This window comes from Fusarium solani (assembly GCF_023522795.1).
Source record: "Fusarium solani strain SB1 chromosome Unknown bctg00000002, whole genome shotgun sequence".
Classification (NCBI taxonomy): domain Eukaryota; kingdom Fungi; phylum Ascomycota; class Sordariomycetes; order Hypocreales; family Nectriaceae; genus Fusarium; species Fusarium solani.
Genome location: NW_027072155.1, coordinates 845,820 through 872,309, shown reverse-complemented (window position 1 = coordinate 872,309; position 26,490 = coordinate 845,820). Strand labels below are relative to the sequence as shown.

Sequence of the window (26,490 nt, the reverse complement as noted above, 5' to 3'; positions counted from 1 at the left end):
TTAGGCCTTTTTTTTATATATTTTATATATCTAGCTTTATAAAAAGATTTAATATAAGGCTAGGCTTATTTTTAGCTAATAAATTAATATAGACCTATAGATCTTAGTTTTTTATTTTTATCTTAAGGATATTAAACTAAGTAACTTAATTATTATTAAAGGCTAGTTTTATATTTATATTTATTATTATTATTTAAGGAGTAATTAATAAGTACTTTTTTACTTAATATTTTAATTAGTAATTATTAATTTATATATAAGACTCTTAATTATTAATAAGTTAGGCTTATCCTTAAACCTATATATATTACTTATATTATTATTCTTAAGGGAATTCCTTTTTCTCTTTTAGGCCATAATATAGCCTTCTTAATTAGGCCTAGTATGCCGACGATCTAGAGATTACCTGGCCCGATATTAAAGGCACGTGACTACCCTCTGAGCTATTGTATAGGGTCCAATCTAATAGTAGCAATCATAGTGGTGCTTCAGCTGCCTATAGAGGCTTATAGCGTTGTTACGGGGAACTAAGCCATAATAAAAAGTGCGGTATATACTTAGATATAGCGTATACTTATTATATATGTTATTTAGTATTGCTATAGAGAAAAGAGAATAAGCTAGTTACTTGTAGGATCTAGAGATAAGAAATAATAAAAGTTAGAAGTTACTTGTTGATAAGTCGGGCTTATCCTTGAACCTATGTGTATTGCTTGTTGTTGTTCCTGTGGGAATCCCCTCTTTCCCTTTTGGGCCACGACGTGGCCTTCCTAATTGGGCCTAGTGTGCCGACGATCCGGAGATCACCCGGCCCGACATTGAAGGCACGTGACCACCCTCTGAGCTATTGTACAGGGTCCAATCTAATATTACTATGCTATGCGTTAGGCGGGAGAAGCGAGCTTATAAAGGAGGAAAGAGTATCTGTCACGACCTATGCTATGACTAAATATATAACGCTGCACGGCATAGATTAATATATTACCGCTCACTCTGGAACCCATTATCCCGCTTACTCTCTTACTCTATGTGAGTAAGAATATAGCAATATCTCATAATAGATATCGTGAGATACTCCCTAGACTATACCTATAAAAGACCACGTAATATTCCTTAGATAGATACTCTAACTACCTCAGCTTTTAATATAACTTAATTACTTAAGAATACTTCCTAATATTATTAGATGTGATTTATTACCCTGCGATCAATATATTACACCCCGTTCCAACTGCTAACATAAACCCATCAGGTTACGGTTTACTACGTTGGGAACCTCGACCGTCACAGAGCAGCCCTACTATAGAGGCTTTGCGCTGTTAAAAGGCTGCATTAGGCGATGCCTTCGATTAAAGAAAATAAGGCTCTTTCAACTACAGTTTTTCATGCTTTAATTAGCCACTTCAGGCGCTCTGTATGACAGTACGTTATACAATGGATAATCATACTTTTGCTCTTCAAGCAATAACATCTCCCTTGTCTTTAAAGTCTTTAGGAACTTCAGGTCCCCATACCGAAAATGGGCCCACAACATCCCTCTGCATCGGCGTGTGCTTATTGACGATATCGCCGTCCGCATAGTGCTCGATTTTGAACCCGCTCGGGTCAGCCCAGTAGTCGAAGATCTGGCTGCCCAAGACATGGCGCCCGACGCCCCAGATACTCTTCCAGCCCTTTTTGGCTAACCAGTCATGCCCGAGTAGTTGCGTGTCAAAGTCAGCAACCTCATAGGACGTATGGTGTAGGAACGTCTTCTTGACATGAGGCTCTGCCCTCTGCATGAAAAAGCAGTGATGGTCAGAGTACTCCTCGCCAAGGTCAAGGTGGATGAATGTCAGCACATCCACATTGGAGAAGTCCCAGTGATAGAGCACATCGGATGGGACAAAGTTGAAGTTGCCTGTGTACCATGCGAGCTCGCGGTCAAAATCTGGCACCACATAGCCGAAGTGTCCTAGCTTATGGACCAAAGCTGGACCACGATGGTAGCGCTGAAATTTGCCTGGAAATCGTTAGATGAAATGTGAGATACGTCAAGCTGTGTCAATACTAACCTCGCCTCGGCTTATTAAATGATGTGTTAAATGGCCCTTGCTGCTCATGAGTAGCAGTCGGCTCATGTGCACTTGTCTCGCGCTCTTCCTGTCCGAAAATGACATGGAAGTACGTCCTGTCCGGTCTATTGAACGTGACAATCTTGCCTCCACCAGGAGCACCGTCTAAGGAGCCGACGATAGCACCGTCCAGCTTGGTTGCTTTGTTGAACTCTTCTTCCGAAGCCGCAACGAAAGCTGCGCCTCGAAATCTCGGCTTGCCGTCCTTACTCTTGGAGGCGACATAGACGTACGGGTCCTTGCCATACCCACGGAAATAAATTCGGTCTCTCGTTCTCTTCTCCTCAATGAATCCAAAGTCCTTAGCGAATTCGCTAAATTTGTTCAAGTCGGTGTGCTCAAAGTAGACATGCCCTGGACGAGCGAGCTGGACCTTGGACGGATCGTTCATGATTTGAGGAATTAACATGTCAGGCATGATAGCCTCGCGTAGGGATCTCGGGAGCTTCGAGAGGGCGCTCAAAAAAACTTGAAGAACAGCGACATCGTCAAATGTTGGGTGGGATGAGGGATTGTCGTGTAGTGGAGATTATATTCATATCTCAGAGTGCCCAGGGCCCAGGAATTTAGCTATGAACAAGCTGCTTGTTATCGGCACATCTTCCACAAGCTATGAATTCTTAAGTAGACATCATAGAGTTACCCCGGCTGATCTCAGCGTTACCAATGGGAAGTTCCTAGGCGCCGTAGGGAATCATGTCCAACGCAGCTTTCCGTAACAATTACCGCTTTTGGCTGGCCTGTCGCACTCGGAAACTTTGCGCTAGGATGGTGAGACATACTCGGAAGAACTTAGCGCTTGCTCTTCGGAGGATCTTTTAACATTAAGCCCCACCCTGTAGGGTCCCAGCGGCGGTTCTTGGCACAATCCGCCCACAACCTCTCCTCGGTATCGTGGCCGTACTCCAATGAGACATGTGCAAAAACTACACCCAAACCAAATGGTAGCTTTAGTAGATCGATGATGATCCGGAGAAAGGCCTCGGTGTCGACGGCTTGTCCATCCTGACCAGGTTAGTGTGCGGGGACTTTTCACACTACCGAACGTGGCGCCTCCGTAATTTGAAAGATGCCCCGACTTAGAGACTTGGTGTTGCGACATCAAAATTGTGGTTGTGTTCTTGTTGGTGGTCATAACCTCGGGATCTTTTGACTAGTTGAATATCCGTACACATGACGTTAAGGCTCCCAGCTGGATTTATATACTGATCAAGAAACTCCATAGATACGTGCTTATTCTCACTTGCATGGTAATACCGTACGAGCCCATAACCCGTCTGCCAAAATGACGCTTAGAGTCCCGATCGCACTAATTACTGGGTGTAGCAGCGGTATTGGAAAGCATTTGGCGCTGACGTTCGCATCCAGGGGAGTTACCGTTCTCGCCACCGCAAGACGAGTCGAGTCACTTCGGGACCTGACTAGTCAATATGAAAACATCGAAGCGTTACCCCTGGAACTTGGTGATATGGGGAGTATGGAAAGGTTGAGAGATGAGGTTGTGAAACGTACGGGTGGTTATATCGACTTTTTGGTCAATAACGCAGGCACACACTACGCAGCAACGGCAATCGACCTGGATGTGGAAGAGGCTATGAAGCTGTTCACGGTCAATGTTTTTGCCGTGATGCGCCTCTGTCAGCTTTTTGTCCCACTCCTCCGCAAGGCTCCCCATGGACGGATTGTGCAGGTTGGTAGCGTGACTCGAGACGTGCCAGTCGTGTGGCAAGGTGCCTACAATGCGTCCAAAGCTGCCCTCAGCCAATACACGAAGACTCTACGTCTTGTAAGTGATACTTCAAATGCAGGAGTTGTTCCGTCCTAAATGCAGTCACTAGGAGCTACAGCCATTTGGAATATCTGTCATCGAAGTTGTTACTGGATTTGTCCGCACTAACATCCTTCACCATGGACTCTACGCCCCCGAAGACTCGCTCTATCTCCCAATTAAGAGTACCATGGAACGTATCAAGTATGAGGGGAATGCGAATGGTATGATGGCGGATGCCTATGCCAGGTCCGTTGTTAGCAAGCTGATGCAAGGGTCGACGGGTCCCGAGATATGGGAAGGTAAATTAGCATGGTACTTGCGTTTCATCGTGGCCTGCTGCCCGGCGTCGTTCATGGTATGTGAAAACTCCCGAGCTTCAGCCACGTCTCACCAAATTTTCGCACAGAACTGGATGCTTTTCCGTTACTACCAACTTTATCGCTTGTCCGGCTCCCGTCATGTTACTCATTGAGAGAAAAAGAGTTGGGTTCTTTTCTCTCATCTCGCAAGACTTTAGGGGATACTAGCCTAGACACCTGCAAATATGAGTCGATTTGGTTTTCGGCATTTCCGCCCCCAGAAACCCGACCTTGAAGTGACAACTAGTACATGCTCCTTCCCAGAACAAATCCTGGCCTCGGATGCGCATTTCATATTGTGTCACATCCAACAGACCAAAAAGTCCATACATTTGATCAAAGTAGAAGGAAGGTCTTCCAGCTGTTCAGCCAAGCTGTTCAGACCGGCAGCCCGGGAGTCCGGACTTCCAGTTTGAGCTGGGTGTCACCTATGCCTCGCAGGGAGCAATTTCTTCAACACAACAGCCTTGCAGGCCCAATTCATCTTATCTATAAGAAACCGACCCTTCTTCACTGACTATATAGAAATAGAGCCACGAGCTTTCCTACTGATCATTTTCCATCTGACTGTGTGATATACTACAATAACAGTATGCTAACGTGTGAAGTGTGTGACCGGAAATATAGCACTAGTGTTGGAGAGCAGAGTTATTGAAGCACTAGAGCTGTCTAAGGAGAGAGGAATAGTATTTCTACAATGCATTGTCAGTTGACAAATTCACAAGTCAAACCCACAAAGGAAAATTTGAGGAGTCAGGTGTTGGTGGCAGGGTTGTTCACTCACCGTTTCTGCCCCAGCACCGACGGAACGAATTTTGGTTGCTATCCACCCTGGAACTGGTGCGGGCTCGACGTCGAACCTGGCCTCCTCTTCTCCCAAATCATCATTCAATATTATCTTGTTGGGTAAGTCTGGGAACTTTACAGCGGGCCTGCCAAGGCCAATGGCGTCGCAAGCTCCGTCTTTGAGTGCGTTATTAACGCCTTCTCGACTTCGAAAGCCTCCAGTTACAATGAGCAGGAGATGGGGAAATTTGCGACGAATCCCCGTGCTTGCTTGAATGAAAAAGCCTTCACGGCTGATCGTTCGGCCGGCTCTGGTATCAATCCTAGGCAATGAGTTTCGAGTACTAAGCATCTGGGCCATAACGATTAGATTCGTGCACATCGGAGTCGAGAAGAGCTCAAATGTACAAACCTGGGGATCCTCAAAAGACCCGCCGCTGAGTTGGATGTAATCCGGCTTTTCCTTGTCGATAAGCTCAATCTGTCGCAGCATCTCGTCGAAACCTCCTGGGTTCACATGATCCGCCGCATTGATTTTGACGCCAACACAGAACGATTGGGGTACTTCTTTTCGAATGGCCCGCATGATTCGAAGAACGAGCCCAGTACGCTTCTCTGCAGAGCCACCAAACTCGTCTGAACGCTTGTTGGAAGACGATGACAAGAACTGGGAGAGTAGGAACCCATCTGCTTGAATGTCAGCCAATCTGGTATTTTCTTTACTAGGTGGAAAACTAGGTTCTCTCTTACGTGCTGCATGAATTTCCACACCGTCGAAACCGGCACGCGATGCTAGCCTTGCAGCACGAGTAAACTGCGCAATTACATCGTCGATCTGGTCCGGCGTCATTGCCTGAGGAGTACCGAACACCACGGCACGGGCGACATGAGCAATCCAACTATCCCCGAGACTGAGAGGGATAGCGCTTGGCGCAAGCGCCTTGGATAACAGACCCCTTTTCCCAGCTCCGAGTGGCGATTGGCGACCGGGATGGTTCCTAGAACCCTTATCAGCGGATCAGCGCATTTATAATTCATGTGTACCACTCACAGTTGAGCAATGATATGACACCCATGCTCGTGAACTCCCTTGGTCCATGCTGTCCAGCCCTCAATGATGGTCGAGTCGGGGCCTGAGACTGCAACATCTCCTGGAGAAGTGAGGTATTTGTCGTCGACCATGATGTTTCCTTGACAAAGAGAAGTACTCAGCATTATATCGTACCTGAATAACGCCACAGCGTCATTACTTACCAGTAATCAACACGGCCCATCCTCCTTGCGCCCAGCGCTTGTATACCCGTTGGTGGTCAGTAGTGGGTTGCTCATTGACTGCCATTTTCTCGGTCATGGCTGATTTTATCAGCCGATTCTTCAGCATGAGACCGCATGGGAGTCGCAATGGGTCGCTTGCTAAAGCCGCCATAGCTGACATTATGGTGGACTTTGAAGAACAGCTGTTGGCCGGGGTTGTGTGTTTGCAGGTTGATGGGGTTAAGAACTTAAGGCGAACCTATACAACATACCACGGAATGTCACAGAAATAAAACAAGACCTGGAAACCCCCAAAAACGAGCCCAAAAAAAAAAAAAAGAGAAGGCAATAAAGTACAACTTTCTAGAAATAAGGCCCTAGCTCGAGAACGGAACTAAACGCAGATGACATCCGTATGGAAGATGTGGGGCTGAGTCTCGTAGCTCGCTCTGATCGGATCAGTTCATTGGGAACATATTCTTCCGTCGGAGGATCTAAGTCATGCAAGGGCATATTGTTCGCCCCCGGAGCAATAAATATGAATAACATGATTGCGGTTCTCTAGATCGTGCCAAAATGGCAAGCGCTTGATTCTTTTGGGCTCGATAACCTCGGGCGGGCAATCAACTAACTGGTTCTCACAAGCTATGCCTATGGGAGACAACATACATGTTCTGTTGGTGGGAGAGACACAGCACACACCCACCCGCAACAACTGGAAGGTCATAAGGTCACAAGTTCAAAAGAGTACGATGTGTTCGTTTATAACCCAACCAGGGAGGTGGTAGATTGGCCTCCATGTTCGCCAAATTTAAATCCAGTTGAGAACCTTTGGAATATTTTGAAGCACATTATGAGGGGAAAATGCCCTCATTTGACTAAATTACAAGATAATAAGACCGGCTGGGCAGAAATGCAAAAATGCGCTGAGTTGACGCGGAAAGCAGTCCTAATGACCAAATTCGGGACCTGGTAATCACTGCCTGACCTCTTGCGTGCCGTAATTGGGGCTAAGGGCTGGTATACGAAATATTGAACGGCAAGGTCTGGGCATTATTTTGGTATCCACAACTTTTCAATTGACCTCAATCTGGCTGTTTTGACTTTGAAAATGCGCGTTATGAATGCGGCCAATGTGTGTGTGTGTTGGGGGGTGGGGGGGACGACTTTTAGCCGCTGACTGTACGAGTCGTTAGATTGTCACAGGGCGGCTAAGGGCGTTTGTGTCTTGCTCAAATCCATTTCCGTGCATGACGCAAACAACGCAGTGTGACCCGGAAGAAAGTTCATGTCTAGGTAGGGAAGAGCTACTAGGGGAGGCTCCGCATCCTATGTGTCGTACAGTAAATAGAGCCAATTAGGCCCCCTACCTTTTAGTTGGCCTAACGGCCTATTTTTCTGTATCACACTATGTAAGATGTTCCGGCACCAGGCCCACCGCGCTTCAAGTTTCCGGGGGAACTCATTCCGCGGCAAACTCCGTTAATTAACAGCTCCGCTGAATCGAATCATTGGACTTCTGAATTCTTCTCAGGTAGCCAGGTCCGGTGACCCTCGGCTGCTTGCGAGGCACAAGGGAGAGACCACGTCTCTGGAATTGGAAATACCTCATCAGCGGTGAACTTGGCTCATTTAGCCTAATTATTCCGGATAGGTGGACCCTACCAGACTACCACTCCCTTTCATAGCCCAGTTGCAGCACGTTTGGTACTCCATTCAATCTCCATTCATGAACCTACACTGGCGCACCTGTGGCCTCGATATGCTAATTTCAACGGCAAGGATCAGCACGCGTGATTCCTCGGCATGGAGTGTTTGCGACACATCCTCCGCATTATAAAGGATTCTCCCATTCTCTTCAATACTTCTGTCATGTTGAGTAACGTCTATCCTACAAACCACGCCATGGGTAGCAACAACAACAACATCAGCAGCTTCAAGGTCATAGTCGTCGGTGGAGGTCCTATGGGACTGACGGCTGCACATGCTCTTCACCTTGCCGGCATTGACTTTGTCGTCCTTGAGCGCAGGCCCAATATTGTCGAAGATCAAGGCGCAAGTCTTGTGGTCTACCCTCATACCTTCAGAGTCCTACACCAGTTCGGTATTTTGGAGAAAGTGTTATCTGTGGGCAATGAGCTCAATCACCATTTGTCTATTACCAGTCTCGGACATGTGTTCAAAGAGGGCACAAGGTATGACCGCGTTCGCGAGAAGTAAGTCTAGCAGATCGCACATTTCGCTCGCGCTTCCTGACTAACACTTGTGGATCAGCCATGGCTATGGACCTGCTGCCTTTCACCGCGCTGAGCTGGTTGCGATTATGTATAATGGTCTCCCTACCACCGCGAAAGAAAAGATCTTGACCGACAAGAAAGTAACCGACATTAAAACTTGCGAAACTAATGTCACGGTGACATGCGCCGATGGCAGCGTCTATGAGGGATCAATGGTTATCGGCGCCGACGGCGTCCACAGCAAAACCCGCCGCTTGATGCGCGATCTTGCCCTCCAGGATGATTCATCACGGACTTGGGACCCTGCGGAACCGTTTATGGCAGCCTACCAGGTCCTGTTTGGGTCGTTTCCGTCACCTTCGGAGCCAGGCCTTGGATACGATGTTCAGACTTGGGATAAGTCCATCATGTATCTCAGCGGCTCTGAGCGCTCATGGTTTTTCCTATATAAGAAGCTGCCGAAGCCCACCAAAGAGCGCATGGATTACACTGATCAAGACATTGAGGCTCTTGCCAAGGAGTTCGCCGAATTTCCCTTAACCCAAAAGGTGAAGGTCAAGGATGTCTGGCCACGAATGTTGGGGGCGGGCCTGACGAACCTCCAGGAGGGGATTCTGCAGCACTGGAGCTTGGGTAGAATCGTGCTTGTGGGTGATGCGTGCCACAAGTTGACCACTCATCTCGGCCTGGGGTACAACAACGGCGTTCAAGATGTTGTGGTACTCTGTAACAAGCTTCGAGACGCCGTTCTTGCGGCCCCTGATGGAAATCCAGACGCCTCTGCTCTCACACAGGTGTTTGAGAGCTACGAGGCGGTTCGAAAGAGCCCAGCCAGCTCGCTCGTTGCTGATCTAGCTCACTCGGGAATGGAGACACGAATGCATGCTTGGGCGAATACGGGATACTACATGCTTTCTCGATTTTTAATCATGCCGAAGGTTGTGGAGGACATTGTTGTAAAGTCAGTGATTTCACCTGAGCTCCGAAAGGGACAGGTGTTGGATTACGTCCCAATGGAAGAGCCGATGAAAGGCAAGCTCAGTTGGTTATACCCGATGAGGGCTTAGCTTGTAGAGCTGCAGGGGGAACCAGGTTTTTCGGGAAAGAATCAACATGACAAAGCACTTGCATAAATAGCATCATCAAGACAAGCATTTCTTCGCGTTGCCGAGCCTAAATCCCTAGCTCCCACCTTAGATAGGGAGTTGCCATTGAGTTACTGAAACTTTAGGACCCAGCTCTGTGTTTAACCTAGATCTCGAAGTCTGCTGGAGCTGTAGAAAGGAATTGCAACCATCTTGGGTGCAGTGGCGCTTCGAAACGAGCAAGTACAGACCGAATATGAGAATACAACAAGGGACCTATCATCAACTCCCTGAAACCTTTGAACGAAACTTGTCAACTGTGTCAGCATGATAGAACTCTCTTTGGTAATAGACTCAACATGTACTCACGAATGAGTAGTCTTGGAAGTGTCCAAGTATTTGCAAATTGCTCGAGCAGCAGGAGAAGGACCATCTCACAGTGCTCCAGGTTGGAGTGAAGCGCAGAATCAGTAACTCCAGCAAACTTTTTGTGAAGATCGACGAAAATGAGTGCGGTGAAAATGATAAAGGACACTGCTGGGTCCACGCTTAGAGAGAAAGCGCTGTTCCACTGCTCTGATATAGAAGCGATGTCCTGGCATGTCTCAAGAACCTGCTGCCAGCTCAGTAGCCATTCATCTCCTTCATCCAAACGAGAACAGCTCATAATCGAGACAAGAAGTCGTGCCATGAGCAGATGGAGAACCGTGATGAGCCTTGCATGGTGGCCGGAGTGCGTTTCATTCGAAAATGCGTTGCGCATAGGATTGAGATAGTTCTTCGGAAGAGAGAGACGCAGCGCAGAAAGTCGTCGCTCGAGGTCGGCAAGAGACGCGACTGTCTCATCTGGGGCCCCTATCATATGCGATTGCAGCGCTCGGCCGGCTTGACGTGTGGCGGTTGCAGTGATAATGTGAAGGTTGAACAGCGATGTCTGATGTGAAGCTGAGGTAATTGCCGGGACCAGTTCCCAAAGACCATCCGGATGAGGCGGTAAGTATAGTCTTGGTTTTTGGTGACTCCGCCGACTCTCTGGTAGACAATCCGATTCTTGATCGCATATGAGAGCGGTTCTCACGAGCCTATCATCAATCAAATATGGTGTTCCCGACGATAGATTCGCGTACGTGTCGAGGCGATAGACGAACCACCATACGAGGCGCCAGTCCTCGCAATCATCCTGGCTCGTGGCACCCCAGCCGAGGTTATGAGAGGGTAAACTTTCGAAGCGGTCCAGGCGGTCAAGTCCTATCCAATACGCCAAGCGGGTGAGTTTTCCGACCCGCATCCAAGCCTGCTGCCCGGGAAATTGGTGAAATTCATAGAATGCTAGGAGGCAAGCCTTGCGAAATTGGTCGAGTGATAGGGAATCGCCGCACATGTCTTCCTGAAGCGACCCTGAACTCAACATGAGGTCAATGTGAGAGTCAAGGTCGGAGTCACCGGAGGCAAACTTGAACCCTATCAATTTAGCCGTGATTATGAGCATGGCCAAGACGAGATCCCGGCTGTATAGGGAGTGCCTGAAGCTAGGGAGGAATCGCGCTCTTGAGAAGATAGGAACAGCGTCGTGAACCACATCCAAGAACCTTTCTAGGCTGTTAGGGTCCAAAAAGAAGAGGAAAAATTATTAGCGAGACGACTAAACAGCCATAGTCGGAAGCCCATACAGATGTTCCTCCTCCTCAGGGAGGATATTGAGTTGGGTCGACTGCTTAGTTCTGCTCCTTGCATCCTGGGACGATTCGGAACAAGCCTGGGTGCTTGACTCATAGGATACAGTGGGTCCAGATATCGAGGTTGTTTCTGGCGTGGATGACTCCTCTTCATTCGACGGTCGGCTATCGACGGGACTTTGTTGTCGGGCTTCAATCACGAAGCGGGAAACTGATTAGCACGATTGACTGAACTTCTTGTGGCGACAGAGGGGCACATAGGCTACTGACGGCGAGGAATCTAACAACGGCCTTACCATGAGATCTTTGCGCTCGTCGCGACCCGCGTCGGGAACCACGAGGCGGGCCAGGTCTGCGTCTTATCGATGAATAAGTGCAAGTGTATCCACGTTGAAGGCAGGGAGAACACGTCGGTCGCCCCAAATCACCTATATCCGACAGGTTCAGTCAGCCTTCATGATTTCTAGGCAAGACTCCGTTTGCGGAATAGCTGTACGGCTCGCGTACATTTCACCTTCTTCCTAGAGATGATGTCAGCTGGGAAAACGTGACGATTGTGGGCTTCAGCGAGGTAGCCGTGATTTACCAGATACAGGTATCGCACACCCTGGACGCTGACGGTTGGCTCCCGTTTTCGTTAGGATGCAGTGGTGCGAAGGGCTCAGGCGGTGGCTCAGACGGGGGCCACGGGACTGCTTCGGCATCGAAGTGCGGAGCCGGTGCTATGGATGACGATGGCTGCTGCATAATCGATCCTCGGCATCCGCAACAGGCCACACTCTAACCTTGCAAAGTCTGAACAGGCGACTTTGTAAGAATGAGTGGATGCAGGGTCTAACCAGGGCTTAGAGGAAAATGTGGGGGGTTCATGTCCCGCGACAAAAAGGAAATTGGAAGTTGCGCCGAAGGACCCGAGGATGAACGGTTTATATAAAAGATACTCCGACAAAAGCGGGGCTACGCTCGACCATGCTTCGGAATAACTTTTGCCTGTCCCAGCGACCTACAGTAGGCATCAGCCACTGTTTGGATCTGGAAGCGGTTAGATGATTCCGTGAGGCATCTGGGGTTGCCCACATCAGTGATTATATGACCATCAGCAGGCAAGCTTGATTGACCGATTAACCACATCACCATCCTCTCAAGTTGTCGAAATGTCGTCCTTCACCCGCCTTGTGCGCTTCGAATGCGAAGAAGACGGCAGACCCTGCTTTGCCGACCTTGGACCCGACACTGATGGGCTGCCGTTGCCAGGAACAAAGCTGGGTGCGTTCGGGTCTATTGATGATCTCACCCGGAAGTCTGAGGAGAAGACTGTGACGGTGCGACGGGTATGTCTACCTCCACAAACGCCCAGGTTCCCACATGCCTGAGTATCGAAGCATGTGACGTGCTAAGCCCCGTCCATAGCTGCTGGCACCTCTTCCACGAGAAGGTGTTCCGATATATTGTGTAGGTCTCAACTTTCGCAGCCACGCAAAGGAAGCAGACGTAGGAATACCCCAAGTTAGATGCTCTTCCAGGGTCTGACACGTCTAAACAACGAACAGCTCTCGATTCCGTCATATCCTCCACTATGGACAAAGCCAGCTGCGTCAATCGCACACCCAGGCGAAGACATTCAAGTCAATGATTTCTGCGCCAAAAGCCTTTTGGATTATGAAGTGAGTAGGCTTGCTGTCACCCCTCTTTCTCGCAATGCGTCATTGACGAATCGACCTTTTTCGAGATATAGGGCGAATTGGTATTCGTCACCTCGAAAGAGTGCCGGGACGTGTCACCTGAAGACGCTAAGAACTACATCCTGGGCTACACAGTTGGGAATGATCTGTCCTGTCGCTTGTTCCAGCTCCCCAAAAACTCTGGAGGTCAGTTTTTCTTTGCCAAGGCCTTCGACAAGTTTGCACCCATCGGCCCGACGTTGATCAGTCCGGAGGTATTCGCCGACGGCACATCGTTTAAAGTCGTAACAAGAGTTAATGGCGAGACCCGCCAAGAAGCGGACTTGCGACGGGACATGATATTTTCCCCTGAGACCGTGCTCAGCCATATGAGCCAAGGTGAGACTGTTCTAGGCGATCATTTCAGCAGAGGCATCATTCTCATTGCTGTGGCAGGCACCACGATCCCAGCAGGGACGGCAGTTATGATAGGCACTGCAGCGGGAGTGGGGGCATTTCGCAAACCCAAGATATTCTTGCAACATGGCGATGCGGTAGAAGTTGAAATGCAGAAGGTCGGGATTTTGACCAATAAGATGAATTTCGAGTAAGCGTTCGTGATCCGATAACTGCGTCGTCCAAGTGCACTGCTAACTTGGTTATGCAAGAGTCAAGCCGTTCACGCGTGTTATTCTATGCATACAACGAACTGTGATTCAACTAGTCACACGTTGGATATAGGCTTTGCTAGTTTTTAGTTTTAGTATTAAGAGAAGTTTAATAAAACATAGCATTTTTAGGTTCCTTAGCCATGTTAGGAAAAATCCACTGTTAAACGAAGTTATACCTAAATAGTATAGACTTAAATACATAGTTTAACCTTACTAGTCTATAAGATATTAAAGTAATTTACTTATTTTTTATTTTATTAAGGTATTTTTATAAGTATATATTAAGAAGAAAGGTTCTTACTATACTTATATTAAGTCTTAATTTAAGTAAGAAGTAATTAATTATACTTTATTATAAGCTAAGTTAGAACTTATATAAGCTATATAAGGATTTAAATTAAATTAATATAAAAATTATAATATACTTAATAAGTATTTTAAATAAATAAATATCTTAAAGATTCCTTAACTTATATTATTATAATTTAATTAATTAATACTTAATTAAAATATATATATAATAAGTATTATTCTTAGACTTTATTTTACTTAAAATATGAATTAAAGTATCTTAGTTAATATCTTAATAATTTTAATAATAAAGGCTTTATACCTAAAGCCTAAGGTCTTAATAGGCTCAAATTAATAAGGTTTATCTATATAATTATTAATAACTTTAATAATATACTAAAACTAGCTCTATTTATAATAAATAAGTTATATCTTAACTAGCTAAAGAGATTAAAATCCCCTTTATATAATAGCTCTCCCCTTTAATATTAACCTTCTAATTATCTTTATAATTCTTAATTACTTAAAGAGGCTAAAATTATTTTTATTATTCTTATTAAAAGAGATTTAACTATAACTAATAATAACTAATTAATTAACTAATTTATAATTAGCTAACTAATTAATAATATATTAATAATAAGATTATAATAAGTTTCTATAAAGACCTTTAATTAAATAATTAAAATAATATAATTAATACCTATTAATATAACTTCTAATATAATTAAGATAACTTTACCGAGGTAATCTATAAGCTTTATAAAAATACTAAAAATACCTATAATAAGCTATAAAAAATAATATTAAATAAAGCCCTTTAGAGTATTAAGTTAAATATAGAGCTTAGCTAATTAATATAAATTAAACTTATAATCTTTAATTATAATATTTTTTTTCTCTTTCTTAGCCTCTTTTTACTTAGTTATAATATTAATAAAAAGTTTAATTTTATTAAAAAAAAGCTTTTTTTATTAAAGGCTTTTAAAAAAAAAGCTAAAAAAAAGGGAAAATCTTATTAATAGAGATATTATATTCCTCGAGGACTTAAAAGATAATAACTAATATAAAATATAGCTTATAACCCTTATTATTAATATTAATACTTTTTATAATATTAAATAAAAAGATTAAAGAAATCTTATTATAGCTAGCTAAGATCTAGCTATATAGCTATAAGTATAACTATATTAGGAAATAAAGGTTATTAGTATTATAGATTTACTTAGAGGGATTAATTCCTAGAGTTAATATTAAAGTTTTATAGACTTAAAAAGTATTAGCGTTAGACTTAGTAGTAAATAGAGGTTTATAGGTTTAATTAATTAAACCTATCTAATTAAATATATAATATATATATCTTAGTTTATATAAATATATAAATAATAATAATTTTAATAGTAATTTTAATAATAAATATAATAAGTATATTAAATAAATAAGTATATTAAATAAATAAGTATATTAAATAAATAAGTATATTAAATAAATAAGTATATTAAAAATCTTAACTTTTTAAATATAAATTATAATAAAAATATTATAAATTATTTAATTAATTAAAATTACATATTATATTTTTTCTTAGATATTTTAATTATTACTTAATAAGTCTTTATATTATAACTAACATACTTAATAAGTAAGTAAGCCAGTCAAGCAAGTGATCCAAATTACCCTATAGTGGGATTTCCTCTTTAAAGAAAATTACTTTAAAAAATTCTAAAAAGTTTAATTATTACTAAAAATAGATTTAGCTTTAAAGTTAGCTTATTAATATTAATATAAATAATGTATATTTTTTTAGAATTTTTAAAAAAATCCTTATAAGGTAGTTTTAAAAAAGTCTATTTACACTGTGTAAGTAGCTATTTCTCTATAAAGGAATTTTTTTAAAAATCTAAAGAAATTATAATAAGATTCTATAAAGAATTAGGTTTATAAAAATATGTTTTTTAACCTTCTAGCTACCCTATAGCAGATTTTAGAAATTAAGAATCAGCTATTTTTAGTTACACAGTATTGTGGCTCACTTGCTTAACTGGCTCACTTACTTATCACGTACGTTAGGCTTATTATAAATATTATAATATTAAACCCTTAGTTATATTAACTTTTCTTAATTATTATTTCTTAATAATTTTATTGTTACTTATATATTTATATTTATTTAATTAATTATTTTTTTTTATTATTTATTCCTTATTCTTTTTATAATTAAGTCTTTTTTATCTTTTAATATTAACTTAGTATTTTATTTAAATATTTAAATTCTTTAATACTACCCTTAAGTAAAGTAACTATATATATAATTATTTTTATTCCCTTAAAAGAAAACTATATAGTTTTTAAAATTAACTCTAAGGGGTATTTTTATAGTATATAATTTATCTCTTAAGGTATTTTAATTAATATTAACCCTTAAATATTATTTTTAATATCTTTAAGACCTAAGAGGTTAATAATATAATTTCTTTCTTAAGTAATATAAGAGTTTATAATTATATATTTAGCTTTAAGATTATATTTCTTAAGTTAATACAAATAAACTTAGTCTCTTTAAAGGCTAATTTAAGATTTTTCTTTATTATAATAATGTAAAATATAATATAAAAAATTAAAAAAAAAATATAATCCTTAATATAATAATTATATAAGTCCTAAGGGAATAAACTAGTCATACTAGTTTATATTAGCAGAGGGGATACTAGTATTATCTTAAATAAGGTATAAGTTATATCTAGTAATATACTTAAAGGTATTAAGTATAACTAAGTTATATTAATAGCTAAGGTAGCTAGTATATAAGAAAGTGCTAGTGGGCACGCTCTATATACTTCTAGTGGCTTATAATATATAAGTCTAACTTATAATAAGTTATAAGTTAGATTATAAGTATAATAATTATATAAGTCCTAAGGGAGATAAACTAGTTATATTAGTTTATATTTATAGAGAGGATATTAATATTATCTTAAATAATATATAAGTTATATCTAGTAATATACTTAAAGGTATTAAATATAACTAAGTTATATTAATAATTAAGATAGCTAATATATAAGAAAGTACTAATAAGTATATTCTATATATTTAGAGTTAATTTTAAGACTAATATTTAAGGAGTTTAATCTAAGGTAAGACTAATATTTCTAGCTATTAGTCTATACACTAATAAGAATAAAGTTTAATCCCTTTAGTCCCTTACTTAGTTAGGTAATTCTATTAAGCTTCCCCGCTTAGTATATATTATAATTATAATATAAGATCTCTTCTTTATTAGTCTTATCCTTAAGACTATTTCTCGCGGCTAAGTATTAGAGGTAAGTAACCTAGACCTATAAAAATCTTTTCCTTATTAATATAATATTAGATTAAGTTTCTAAGTATATTTTTTTTTATAAACTTTCTATAGTATAGAGCCTTTTAGTATATATTAATACTTTTAGATCTAAAATTATATCTTATACCTAGTATTTTTATTAAGGTCTTCCCTATAAGGTAATATCTAATTATTTTAATTACTATTTTAATTATATAATCGCGAAGGTTATATATAATAATATTAATATAGCTTTTTTTTTATAAGTCTTTTTTATATAAGTATATTTTATTTATATTTCTAATTAATATAATAATTATAAAAAATATTTATAAGTATAAAAGACTTAAGAATAAAAAGTTAAAAGTAAAGACTATTCTTAAAGTAGTAATAACTAAGCTAGCTTATATTTATTAATAAAAATATCTCTTAAAAGCGCGGAGTAATAAGGCCTTTAAGCATAGCTTATATACTTTAGATAAATTAAGTAAGCTTTATAAGGAGTTATTTATTATAATAAAGGCTTACTGCCTTAGGGCGATTAACTTAATTAATTAAGATATAATTAGCCTTAATAAGTCTATATTTAAGATTATTAATAGAAATTCTTTAAGAGGTATTATATATTAATAAGGTATTTTAATAATTCTTATTTTTTTTTAAGTCTAGATAATTTTTTTATTTAATAAAATATATTATTTTATTATTAATTTTATTTATATTAAGAATAATTCTTATAATATATTTTTTTAATTTTTTAACTTTTATATTAGGTTTATTATTTATTTTTACTTAAATAATATATTATATTAATTTAAGTAATAAAATATAAAAGATTAAATAAAGCTTAACTTTAGGTTATAAGTTTAATTTATACTTATTATTTTATTATTTTATATTACCTAAAATAGGGATTAAAGTATCTTAATTAATATCTTAGTAATTTTAATAATAAAGGCTTTATACCTAAAGCCTAAAGTCTTAATAGGCTTAAATTAATAAGGTTTATCTATATAATTATTAATAGCTTTAATAATACGCTAAAACTAGTTTTATTTATATTATATAGCTTATATCTTAACTAGCTAAAGTAATTAAAATCTAACCCCTCTATATATATATTAACTCCCCTTTAATATTAACCTTCTAATTATCCTTATAATTCTTAACTACTTAAAGAGGTTAAAATCTTAAAGGATTATACTTTTATTATCCTCATAAGAGAAGGTTTAATTATAACTAATAATAACTATAACTAACTAATTAACTAATCTACGATTAGCTAACTAATTAATAATATACTAATAAGATCGTGATAGCTTTTTATAAAGACCTTTAACTAGTAAATTAAAGCAGTATAATTAATGCCTATTAATATGCCTTCTTATATAACTAAGATAACCTTACTAAAGAGGTCTATAAGCTTTATAGGGGCATAAAAAGCACTTATAATAGGCTATAAGAGATAATATTATATAGAGCTATTTAAAGCATTATAGTAGGTATATAGCCTACTAAATAAAAGGTTTAGGTTAAACTTATGATCTTTAGTTATAACCTTCTTCTTTTACTTAGCCTTTTTTTATTTAATTATAATATAAATAATTAATTTAATTTTATTAAGGAAAAGCTTTTTTTATTAAAGGCCCTTAAAAGAAAGCTAAAGAAATATAAGTATTTTACCTAGAAAGAAATTAATTTCCTTAATAGCTTAAGAGATAATAATAATATATACTTATATAAAACATAGCTTATAACTCTTAGTATTAATATTAATACCTTTTATAATACTAAATAAGAAAATTAAAAAAGTCTTATAGCTAGCTAGGATTTAGCTATATAGTTATAAGTATAATTATATTAAGAAATAGAGGTTATTAATATTATAGGTTTTAGAGGGATTAATTCCTAGTTAGTATTAGAGTTTTATAACCCTAAAAAGTATTAGCGCTAAGGCTTAGCGCTAGACTTAATAATAAATAAAAGTTTATAGGTTTAATTAATTAAACTTATCTAATTAAATATATAATATATATATCTTAGCTTATATAAATATATAAATAATAATAACGTATATGATAAGCGAGCGACGCGGATAAGCGAGCGACGCACCTATACTGTGCACTTAAAAATGAAAAACCTTAAGTATTTAAAAATAGCTATAAAATAGATAAGAACCTAATAATAGTATTTTTAGCTATTTAACTAAAAAGAAAACTATTTTATATTTTTTTTACATTTTTAAAAAATTATATAATTTTTTAAAAAATAAAAAACTTAAAAAAAACAGTGCGAATAGAGTTTTATTTAATAACTTAATAAAGGATTTTTTTAAACCTTTAAAAAAGTTACTTCCAGGCTATTAATATATTAAAAGTCTTACTTATAAATTTATAGCTATTTTAAGCCTAGTTGTAATTTTTAAGAATTTTTTAAGCTTAAGGTGTAAATACTAAGAAATTTTTAATGCGTCGTTCGCTTGTCCGCGTCGCTCGCTTATCATGTACGTTAATTTTAATTATAATTTTAATAATAAAATTTATAATTATATTTTAAGATTTTTTATTTTATTTTATAAGGTTTATTATATTTATAATTAAGTTTTTTATTATATTATATTATTTTAATATTTCTTATTATAAAATATCTTATATCTCTCTCTAAAAGATTAATCTCTTAATTCTTTTCTTATTAATATAATTTATTACCTTATTTTTAATATATTTAAGTTTTATTTATATTTTTTTATATAGATTTCTTAGTTAATTATTAATAAGAATAGTCTTAGGGTTAATAATAATATCTTAGGATTATTAATAAATATCTAAGGTAAATCTAAAATAAATATAAGCTAATATACTTTTTAAATTTTTATTAATTACTATATCATAAGCTAGCTAAGCTATTAGTAATTTCTTAATTTAATTAATTTATTTATAATTAAGATAATACTATAAATATTATTTTAATATTTAATTTATATATTTAATTTAACATACATATTAAGCATGCGACGCATCCAAGTATGCGACGCACTTTTCCCTCCTATACCTAACCTTCTACTTAATTAATTAATTCCATAACCACTAACCATATCAGACCCAAATATAGAGGCTAGAACCCTTCTTGCCCTTCAGGCCATTTAAAGTAACCCAAAGCTAAGCGTCTAATACGCTGCAAAGATCTATAAGGTCTCCGAGCTAAGGCTACGTCGTCGTAGATAAGGCATTTAATCGCGATGCAATTAAATCCCAAAGTCACGCCGATTATCTAATCTAGAGGAATAGATCCTAATTTAGTTTATTCTTAACCTAGATTCACGAGGATTTCCCCCGCGACTATATTTTATTAAAAAAATAACTAACTAACTACTTATTAACCGCGACGTATTACCTATTAATAAGCGCTAGGCTTATAACTTTATTATATAATATTAAGAGCTTAAGATATATTTTTTTTATAAATATAATTACTAAAGAGTTAAATATAAAGATCTAATTATTATTTATAATTAATTTAGGCTTATAGTAAATATAATCGCAAAGTATAATATCTAATTAGATAATATCTAAAACTTTAATAAGACTAGCTTTATAATAAATATAATTTAAAGTAAAATAATTATTATAGGCATAAATAAATATAGAAAGCTAAAATTAATATAGCCTAGAAACTAAGAATAGATTATAATTATTTAAGTAATTAATATAAAAAGCTAAGTAATTTAGTTATTTATTATTAGTATAAGCTAATATTACCTTATTAATTAATACTAAGAAAATAACCTCTTAGGCGATTAAGCTATTATAATAAGCTAAAAGAATTAGACTAATAATAATATTAGTCTTAAGTAGCTAAAATACTTTAATTAATATATAAATAACTAATTAATTAATTTCTATTATCTTTTAATCCTTAATAGCTATAAAAGTTATTATTTTATTAACTTTAAGAAATATTATTAAAAAAAGAAAATTATTATATTTTATATATTACTTTATTTATCTTATTTACTTTAGTCTCTTAATATTAAGTACTTTAACCTACTTAAATAAGCTTATAATTAAGAAATAAAGTATTTAATTAAATACTTTATAACCTATATTTCTAAGACTAAGTTCTTTCTAGCCTTTTATACTATATATTAAGCTATTATAATAAAAAGAAATATTAAGTTAGCCTTTAAAAAAGCTAGGCTTATCTCTCTTAACCTAGAAAGTATAGTCTTAAAGCTTAATATATAGCTATAAACTTTAATGCCTATTAAGAAGGTAATTAGCCTTATAACCCCTTAGGTCTTAAAGACCCTAAAGACTATATTTAAGGCTAAATCTTAGTTTAAATACCTTAAAAGATAAATTAAGAGGCATTATAATAACTCTTTAGAGTTAATTATTATAGCTATAAAGTCTCTTAAGAAAGAAATAAAGGTAGTTATATATAAGGTTACCTTATTAGTTATTAAAAACTAAGACCTTTAGTAAGTAAATAAGATATTAAGTTAGTATTAAAGAATTAAAAAGATTAAATTATAAAAAAGAGGGGTAATAATAATTGATTAAGTAAGATAAGTAATTAATTAAATAGATATTAATATATAGGTAATTATAGAATTATTAAGAGGTAATAATTAAGGAAGGTTAATTAGATTAAGTATTTAGTGATATAATATATATAGTAAGCCTAGGTATAATATAAGAATATATTAGGTAGTAATTAAGATATCTAGGGAAAAATATAATAAGTAGCATTAATTAATTAATTAATTTATTATATTTTTATTATAATTTAAATCCTTTAGGGTAATAAAAAGTGCATTATATACTTAGATATATTATATACTTATTATATATATTATTTATTAATCTCTTTATAATATATAATAAAGAGCTTATAATTAATCCTTAAGTATTTTATAAAGCCTTATTAAAATTTTAAAGTAAATAAAAATCCTTAATTTATAATAATTTTAAGTAATAATATATATATTAATATATATAATAAGTAAGTAAATTAAATAAGTAAGTAAATTAAGTATACTATGCACTAAAAGTAGAGATTTCTAAGCTTAATTAAAATAGCTATAAAAAAGCTATAAGCTTAAAAAAAGTGATTTTAGCTATTTAATTTCTAAATAAACTATATATATTTTCTTTAGATTTTTAGAAAAGCTTCTTTATAGAGAAATAACTATTTATATAATATAAATAGAGTTTTTTAAATACTAGCTTACTAAGTTTTTTATAAAAATATATAAAATTTAATATTAGTAGCATATTATATAATATAATTAAACTTTTAATTTTATATATTTTAGGCTTAGCTTAATTTTCTTAGAAATTTTTAAACTAATTTTATATTATATATAAATCCCACTATAAGGCAAATTAATCCACTTGCTTATCTAATCCACTTGCTTGTTATATATGTTATAAGGTTTTATATTTACCTAAGTAGCTCTTATTTATTTCTTACCTTTTAAAAAAGGTTATTATAGCTTTAATTAATAATACCCTTATTAAATATCTTATTATTTCTTTTTATATTTATTAGCCTTATAGCCTTTCTTATAATAATACTAATACTTAATATCCTTAAGTCCTCGCTAAATAGCCCCTAATTCTATAGGTCTTAGGTTAATATTATATAAAGTATTATATTATTATTTCTTCCCTTAGTTAATATTATAATATAAGGTATTAGCCTTAATATTATTAAACTTAGGGTTTTATAGTTTTTTTTAAGAAAAGTATTAATTATTAATCTTTATAGCCTTTTTAATATAATTAATAAGATTATCTAATTAAACCTTTTTATATAATTATATTTAAATATTATTTTTAAGTTTATTAAAAAAAAATATTAAGAGCTATTAGTCTTAATTATACTTTAAGGTAAATTAAAAATACTTAGTTTTATATTTTAAAATAAATTAAGTTTACTTAAAGGTTTTAATTTCTCTCTTAGCTTAATCTTTTTTATTAATTATCTTAAATACTTATTAAAATATTACTTTAAAGGCTTTATAATCTAAGTAAAGCTTAGCTATTTATAAGGAGAGTTAAGTAAATAAAGTAATTAAATATTCCCTTATTATAAGTTTAAATTATATTATAATATATTTAATAAGTTATCTTATTATATATTTAATATAATTAAATAATAAAATAAATTATATTAAGTAATAAGCTATAAATATATATAATTATATAAAGAAAATAAATAATTTATAAATAGTTTTAATATATATAATAAGTAAATAAAATAAATAAATAAGTAAAATAAAAATCGTAATCTTCTTAATAAAAACTATTATAAAAAGACTATAAATTATTTAATTAATTAAAACTACTTATTATATTCTTCTCTAAATATCTTAATTACTACCTAATAAGTCCTTATATTATACCTAGGCTTACTATAAATACTATAATATTAAATACCTAGTTACGCTAACCTTCCTTAATTACTACTTCTTAATAATTTTATTATTACCTAAGTATTTATATCTATTTAATTAATTATTTACCTTTTTTTCTCTATTATTATTACTTCTCTTTTTTATAATTTAATCCTTTTTACTCTTTAGCGCTAACTTAATATTTTATTTACCTCTTAAAGGTCTTTAACCTTAGCCCTTAATAATATAATCTTATATATATTTCCCTTTATTACCTTTATAAGAGACTTTATAGCCTCTATAATTAACTCTAAGGAGCTATTATAATACCTTTTAATTTATCTTTTAAGGTATTTAGATTAAGATCTAGCTTTAAGTATAATCTTTAGGGTCTTTAAGACTTAAGAAATAAAAAGTTTAATCCCTTTCTTAATAAGTATTAAAGTCTATAGCTATATATTAAGCTTTAAGACTATAGCTTCTAGGTTAAAGGGAATAAGACTAATACTTTTAAAAGCCCCTTTAATATTTCTTTTTATTATAATAATCTTATATATTATATAAAAGGCTAAAATAAACTTAGTCTTTAAAATATAGGTTATAAAGTATTTAATTAATTATTTTATTTCTTAATTATAGGCCTTCTTTAAAAGTATAAAATACCTAATATTAAGGGGCTAAAATAAATAAAAAAAATAAAGTAATATATAAAGCTAAATAATTTTATTCTCTTTATAATATCTCTTAAAGTTAATTAATTAATAACTTTTATAGCTATTAAGAATTAAGAAATAATAAAAATTAATTAATTAATTAATTATATATTAATTAAAATACTTAAGTTATTTAAGACTAATCTTATTATTAATCTAGCTATTTTAGGTTATTATAATAACTTAATTACCTAAGAGGTTATTTTTTTAATATTAATTAATAAGGTAATATTAATTTATATTAATAATAAATAATTAAATTACTTAGCCTTTTATATTAATTACTTAAATAATTATAATTTATTCTTAATTTTTAAGTTATATTAATTTTAGCTTTAAATACCTTTTTAAGCCTATAATAACTATTTTACTTATAATTATACTTATAAAAAAGCTAATCTTATTAAAGTTATAAATATTATTTAATTAGATATTATACTTTATAATTATATTTACTATAAGTTAAAATTAATTATAAATAATAATTAGATCTTTATACTTAGCTCCCTAGTAATTATATTTATAAAAGAAATATATCTTAAGCTCTAAGTATTACCTAATAAAGTTTAAAGCCTAATATATACTAACTAGTAGTATATCGCGGTTAATAAGTAATTAATTAGCTATTTCTTTTATATTATATAGCTAAGGGGAAAATCCTTATAAATCTAGGTTAAGAATAAAGTAAATAAGGATCTATTCCTCTAAATCAGATAGCTTACATAATTTAGGGATAATATTAGCTCGGGCTTAGATGCCCTTTTATTAACGCTATAGTATTATTAGGTTAACTATATAGATCGCTGCAGCGCGTCGGAGCTTTAATTTTAAGTTATTTTAAAGGGCCTAAAGGGCGAGAAGTATTCTAGCTTTATAATTAGACTATAATATGCTAGGTGGTTAAGAATTAATTAATTAAATAGAGAAGGTATAGGTTAAGGGATTTTTGTTTTACTTGCTTATTTATTTTACTCGCTTATTATATATATTATTAAATATCTTTAATAAGTTTAAGTTTAAGATTTCTTTAATATCCTTACCTTTTATAGCTATAATAGCTATAATATTAATAAATTAGATATTTTTTATATATTATTAATTCTAGGTTTATTAACTAATAGCTATATAATCTATAAGTCCTTTTATTTTCTCTAACTTAGTAATTATAATAATAAGCTAAGCTTTAACTTATTTAAGTTTTTTATTATTATTATTTATTTCTTTATTATTATTAGGTTTTACCCTAAAAGGTATAATAAGAGTTAATTAGTAATTAATAAGTAAAACTTATAGGTAGTTATTAATAAGGTTTACCTAAGTAATTATTATATTTAATATTATTTAAGATAATATAAGGATTCCTTTAAATAAAAGCTATTAAGATATAATAATTATATAGGTCTTAAGGGGATAAATTAATTATATTAATTTATATTAGTAAAGGGGATATTAATATTATCTTAAGTAGGGTATAAGTTGTATTTAATAATATACTTAAAGGTATTAAGTATAACTAAGTTATATTAATAGCTAAGGTAGTTAATATATAAGAAAATATAATAAATATATTTTATATACTTAAGGTTATAATATTTAATTATTATTTTTATTATATTAACTAGGGTAATTATATAAGTAATTATTATAATTATTCTTAGTATATAGATAAATATGCCCGTATTAGTAGAAACTTATAGGGCTTATTGCAATTATATAATGCGTGCTTTATTAAGATATGATATTATAATTATTTTAAAATATAAAAATAACAATTAAAAAAGCTTTATTTTTTTTTAAAAATATAAGTATTACTTTATATAATAATATAATAATATATAAGCCTTTTAATAAAACTACTCTAACTAATTAAAATATATTATTATTTAATAAGTTTTAATATTCCAGTCTAACGCATTAATATCTTATAATCTAGTCCTTTTAAGCCACTCTTCTCTTATAAGGGATTTTTTAACTTAATCTCATACCCTATAACTATGATCAGATATTAATATATTAGAGGATTATGCCTATCCGGGCCTCAGTCACCATTCGAGTATTAATCTAACCACTAGCAATAGTAGAGTAACTATAATAGATAAGTACATACTCAAAATGATCTGACCTTCTCAGCCCATAAAGAGGCTTCTATT

The 26,490-nt window shown here is 34.1% G+C and overlaps 6 protein-coding genes across 6 annotated transcripts; 3 read left to right on the top strand and 3 right to left on the bottom strand.

Moving 5' to 3' along the window:
- Positions 1 to 1,457: 1,457 nt before the first annotated feature.
- MRS44_004247 (uncharacterized protein) lies at positions 1,458 to 2,505 on the bottom strand (the record flags this gene model as incomplete). The annotated part of the gene is made up of 2 exons (XM_065622128.1): positions 1,458 to 2,002; positions 2,055 to 2,505. 2 exons carry the CDS (start codon positions 2,503 to 2,505, stop codon positions 1,458 to 1,460), a joined length of 996 nt encoding a protein of 331 aa, XP_065478200.1.
- Positions 2,506 to 3,399: 894 nt separating this feature from the next.
- On the top strand, positions 3,400 to 4,357 carry MRS44_004246 (uncharacterized protein; the record flags this gene model as incomplete). Its single annotated transcript, XM_065622127.1, has 2 exons — positions 3,400 to 3,900; positions 3,953 to 4,357. The coding sequence occupies 2 exons, from the start codon at positions 3,400 to 3,402 to the stop codon at positions 4,355 to 4,357; spliced, it is 906 nt and encodes a 301-aa protein (XP_065478199.1).
- A 546-nt stretch (positions 4,358 to 4,903) lies between these two features.
- On the bottom strand, positions 4,904 to 6,465 carry MRS44_004245 (uncharacterized protein; the record flags this gene model as incomplete). The annotated part of the gene is made up of 5 exons (XM_065622126.1): positions 4,904 to 4,936; positions 5,029 to 5,717; positions 5,781 to 6,028; positions 6,082 to 6,220; positions 6,285 to 6,465. 5 exons carry the CDS (start codon positions 6,463 to 6,465, stop codon positions 4,904 to 4,906), a joined length of 1,290 nt encoding a protein of 429 aa, XP_065478198.1.
- Positions 6,466 to 8,090: 1,625 nt separating this feature from the next.
- On the top strand, positions 8,091 to 9,588 carry MRS44_004244 (uncharacterized protein; the record flags this gene model as incomplete). Its single annotated transcript, XM_065622125.1, has 2 exons — positions 8,091 to 8,500; positions 8,559 to 9,588. The coding sequence occupies 2 exons, from the start codon at positions 8,091 to 8,093 to the stop codon at positions 9,586 to 9,588; spliced, it is 1,440 nt and encodes a 479-aa protein (XP_065478197.1).
- Positions 9,589 to 9,928: 340 nt separating this feature from the next.
- Positions 9,929 to 11,095, bottom strand: MRS44_004243 (uncharacterized protein; the record flags this gene model as incomplete). The annotated part of the gene is made up of 1 exon (XM_065622124.1): positions 9,929 to 11,095. One exon carries the CDS (start codon positions 11,093 to 11,095, stop codon positions 9,929 to 9,931), a length of 1,167 nt encoding a protein of 388 aa, XP_065478196.1.
- Positions 11,096 to 12,436: 1,341 nt separating this feature from the next.
- On the top strand, positions 12,437 to 13,554 carry MRS44_004242 (uncharacterized protein; the record flags this gene model as incomplete). Its single annotated transcript, XM_065622123.1, has 4 exons — positions 12,437 to 12,613; positions 12,693 to 12,773; positions 12,833 to 12,946; positions 13,018 to 13,554. The coding sequence occupies 4 exons, from the start codon at positions 12,437 to 12,439 to the stop codon at positions 13,552 to 13,554; spliced, it is 909 nt and encodes a 302-aa protein (XP_065478195.1).
- Between the last annotated feature and the right edge of the window lie 12,936 nt (positions 13,555 to 26,490).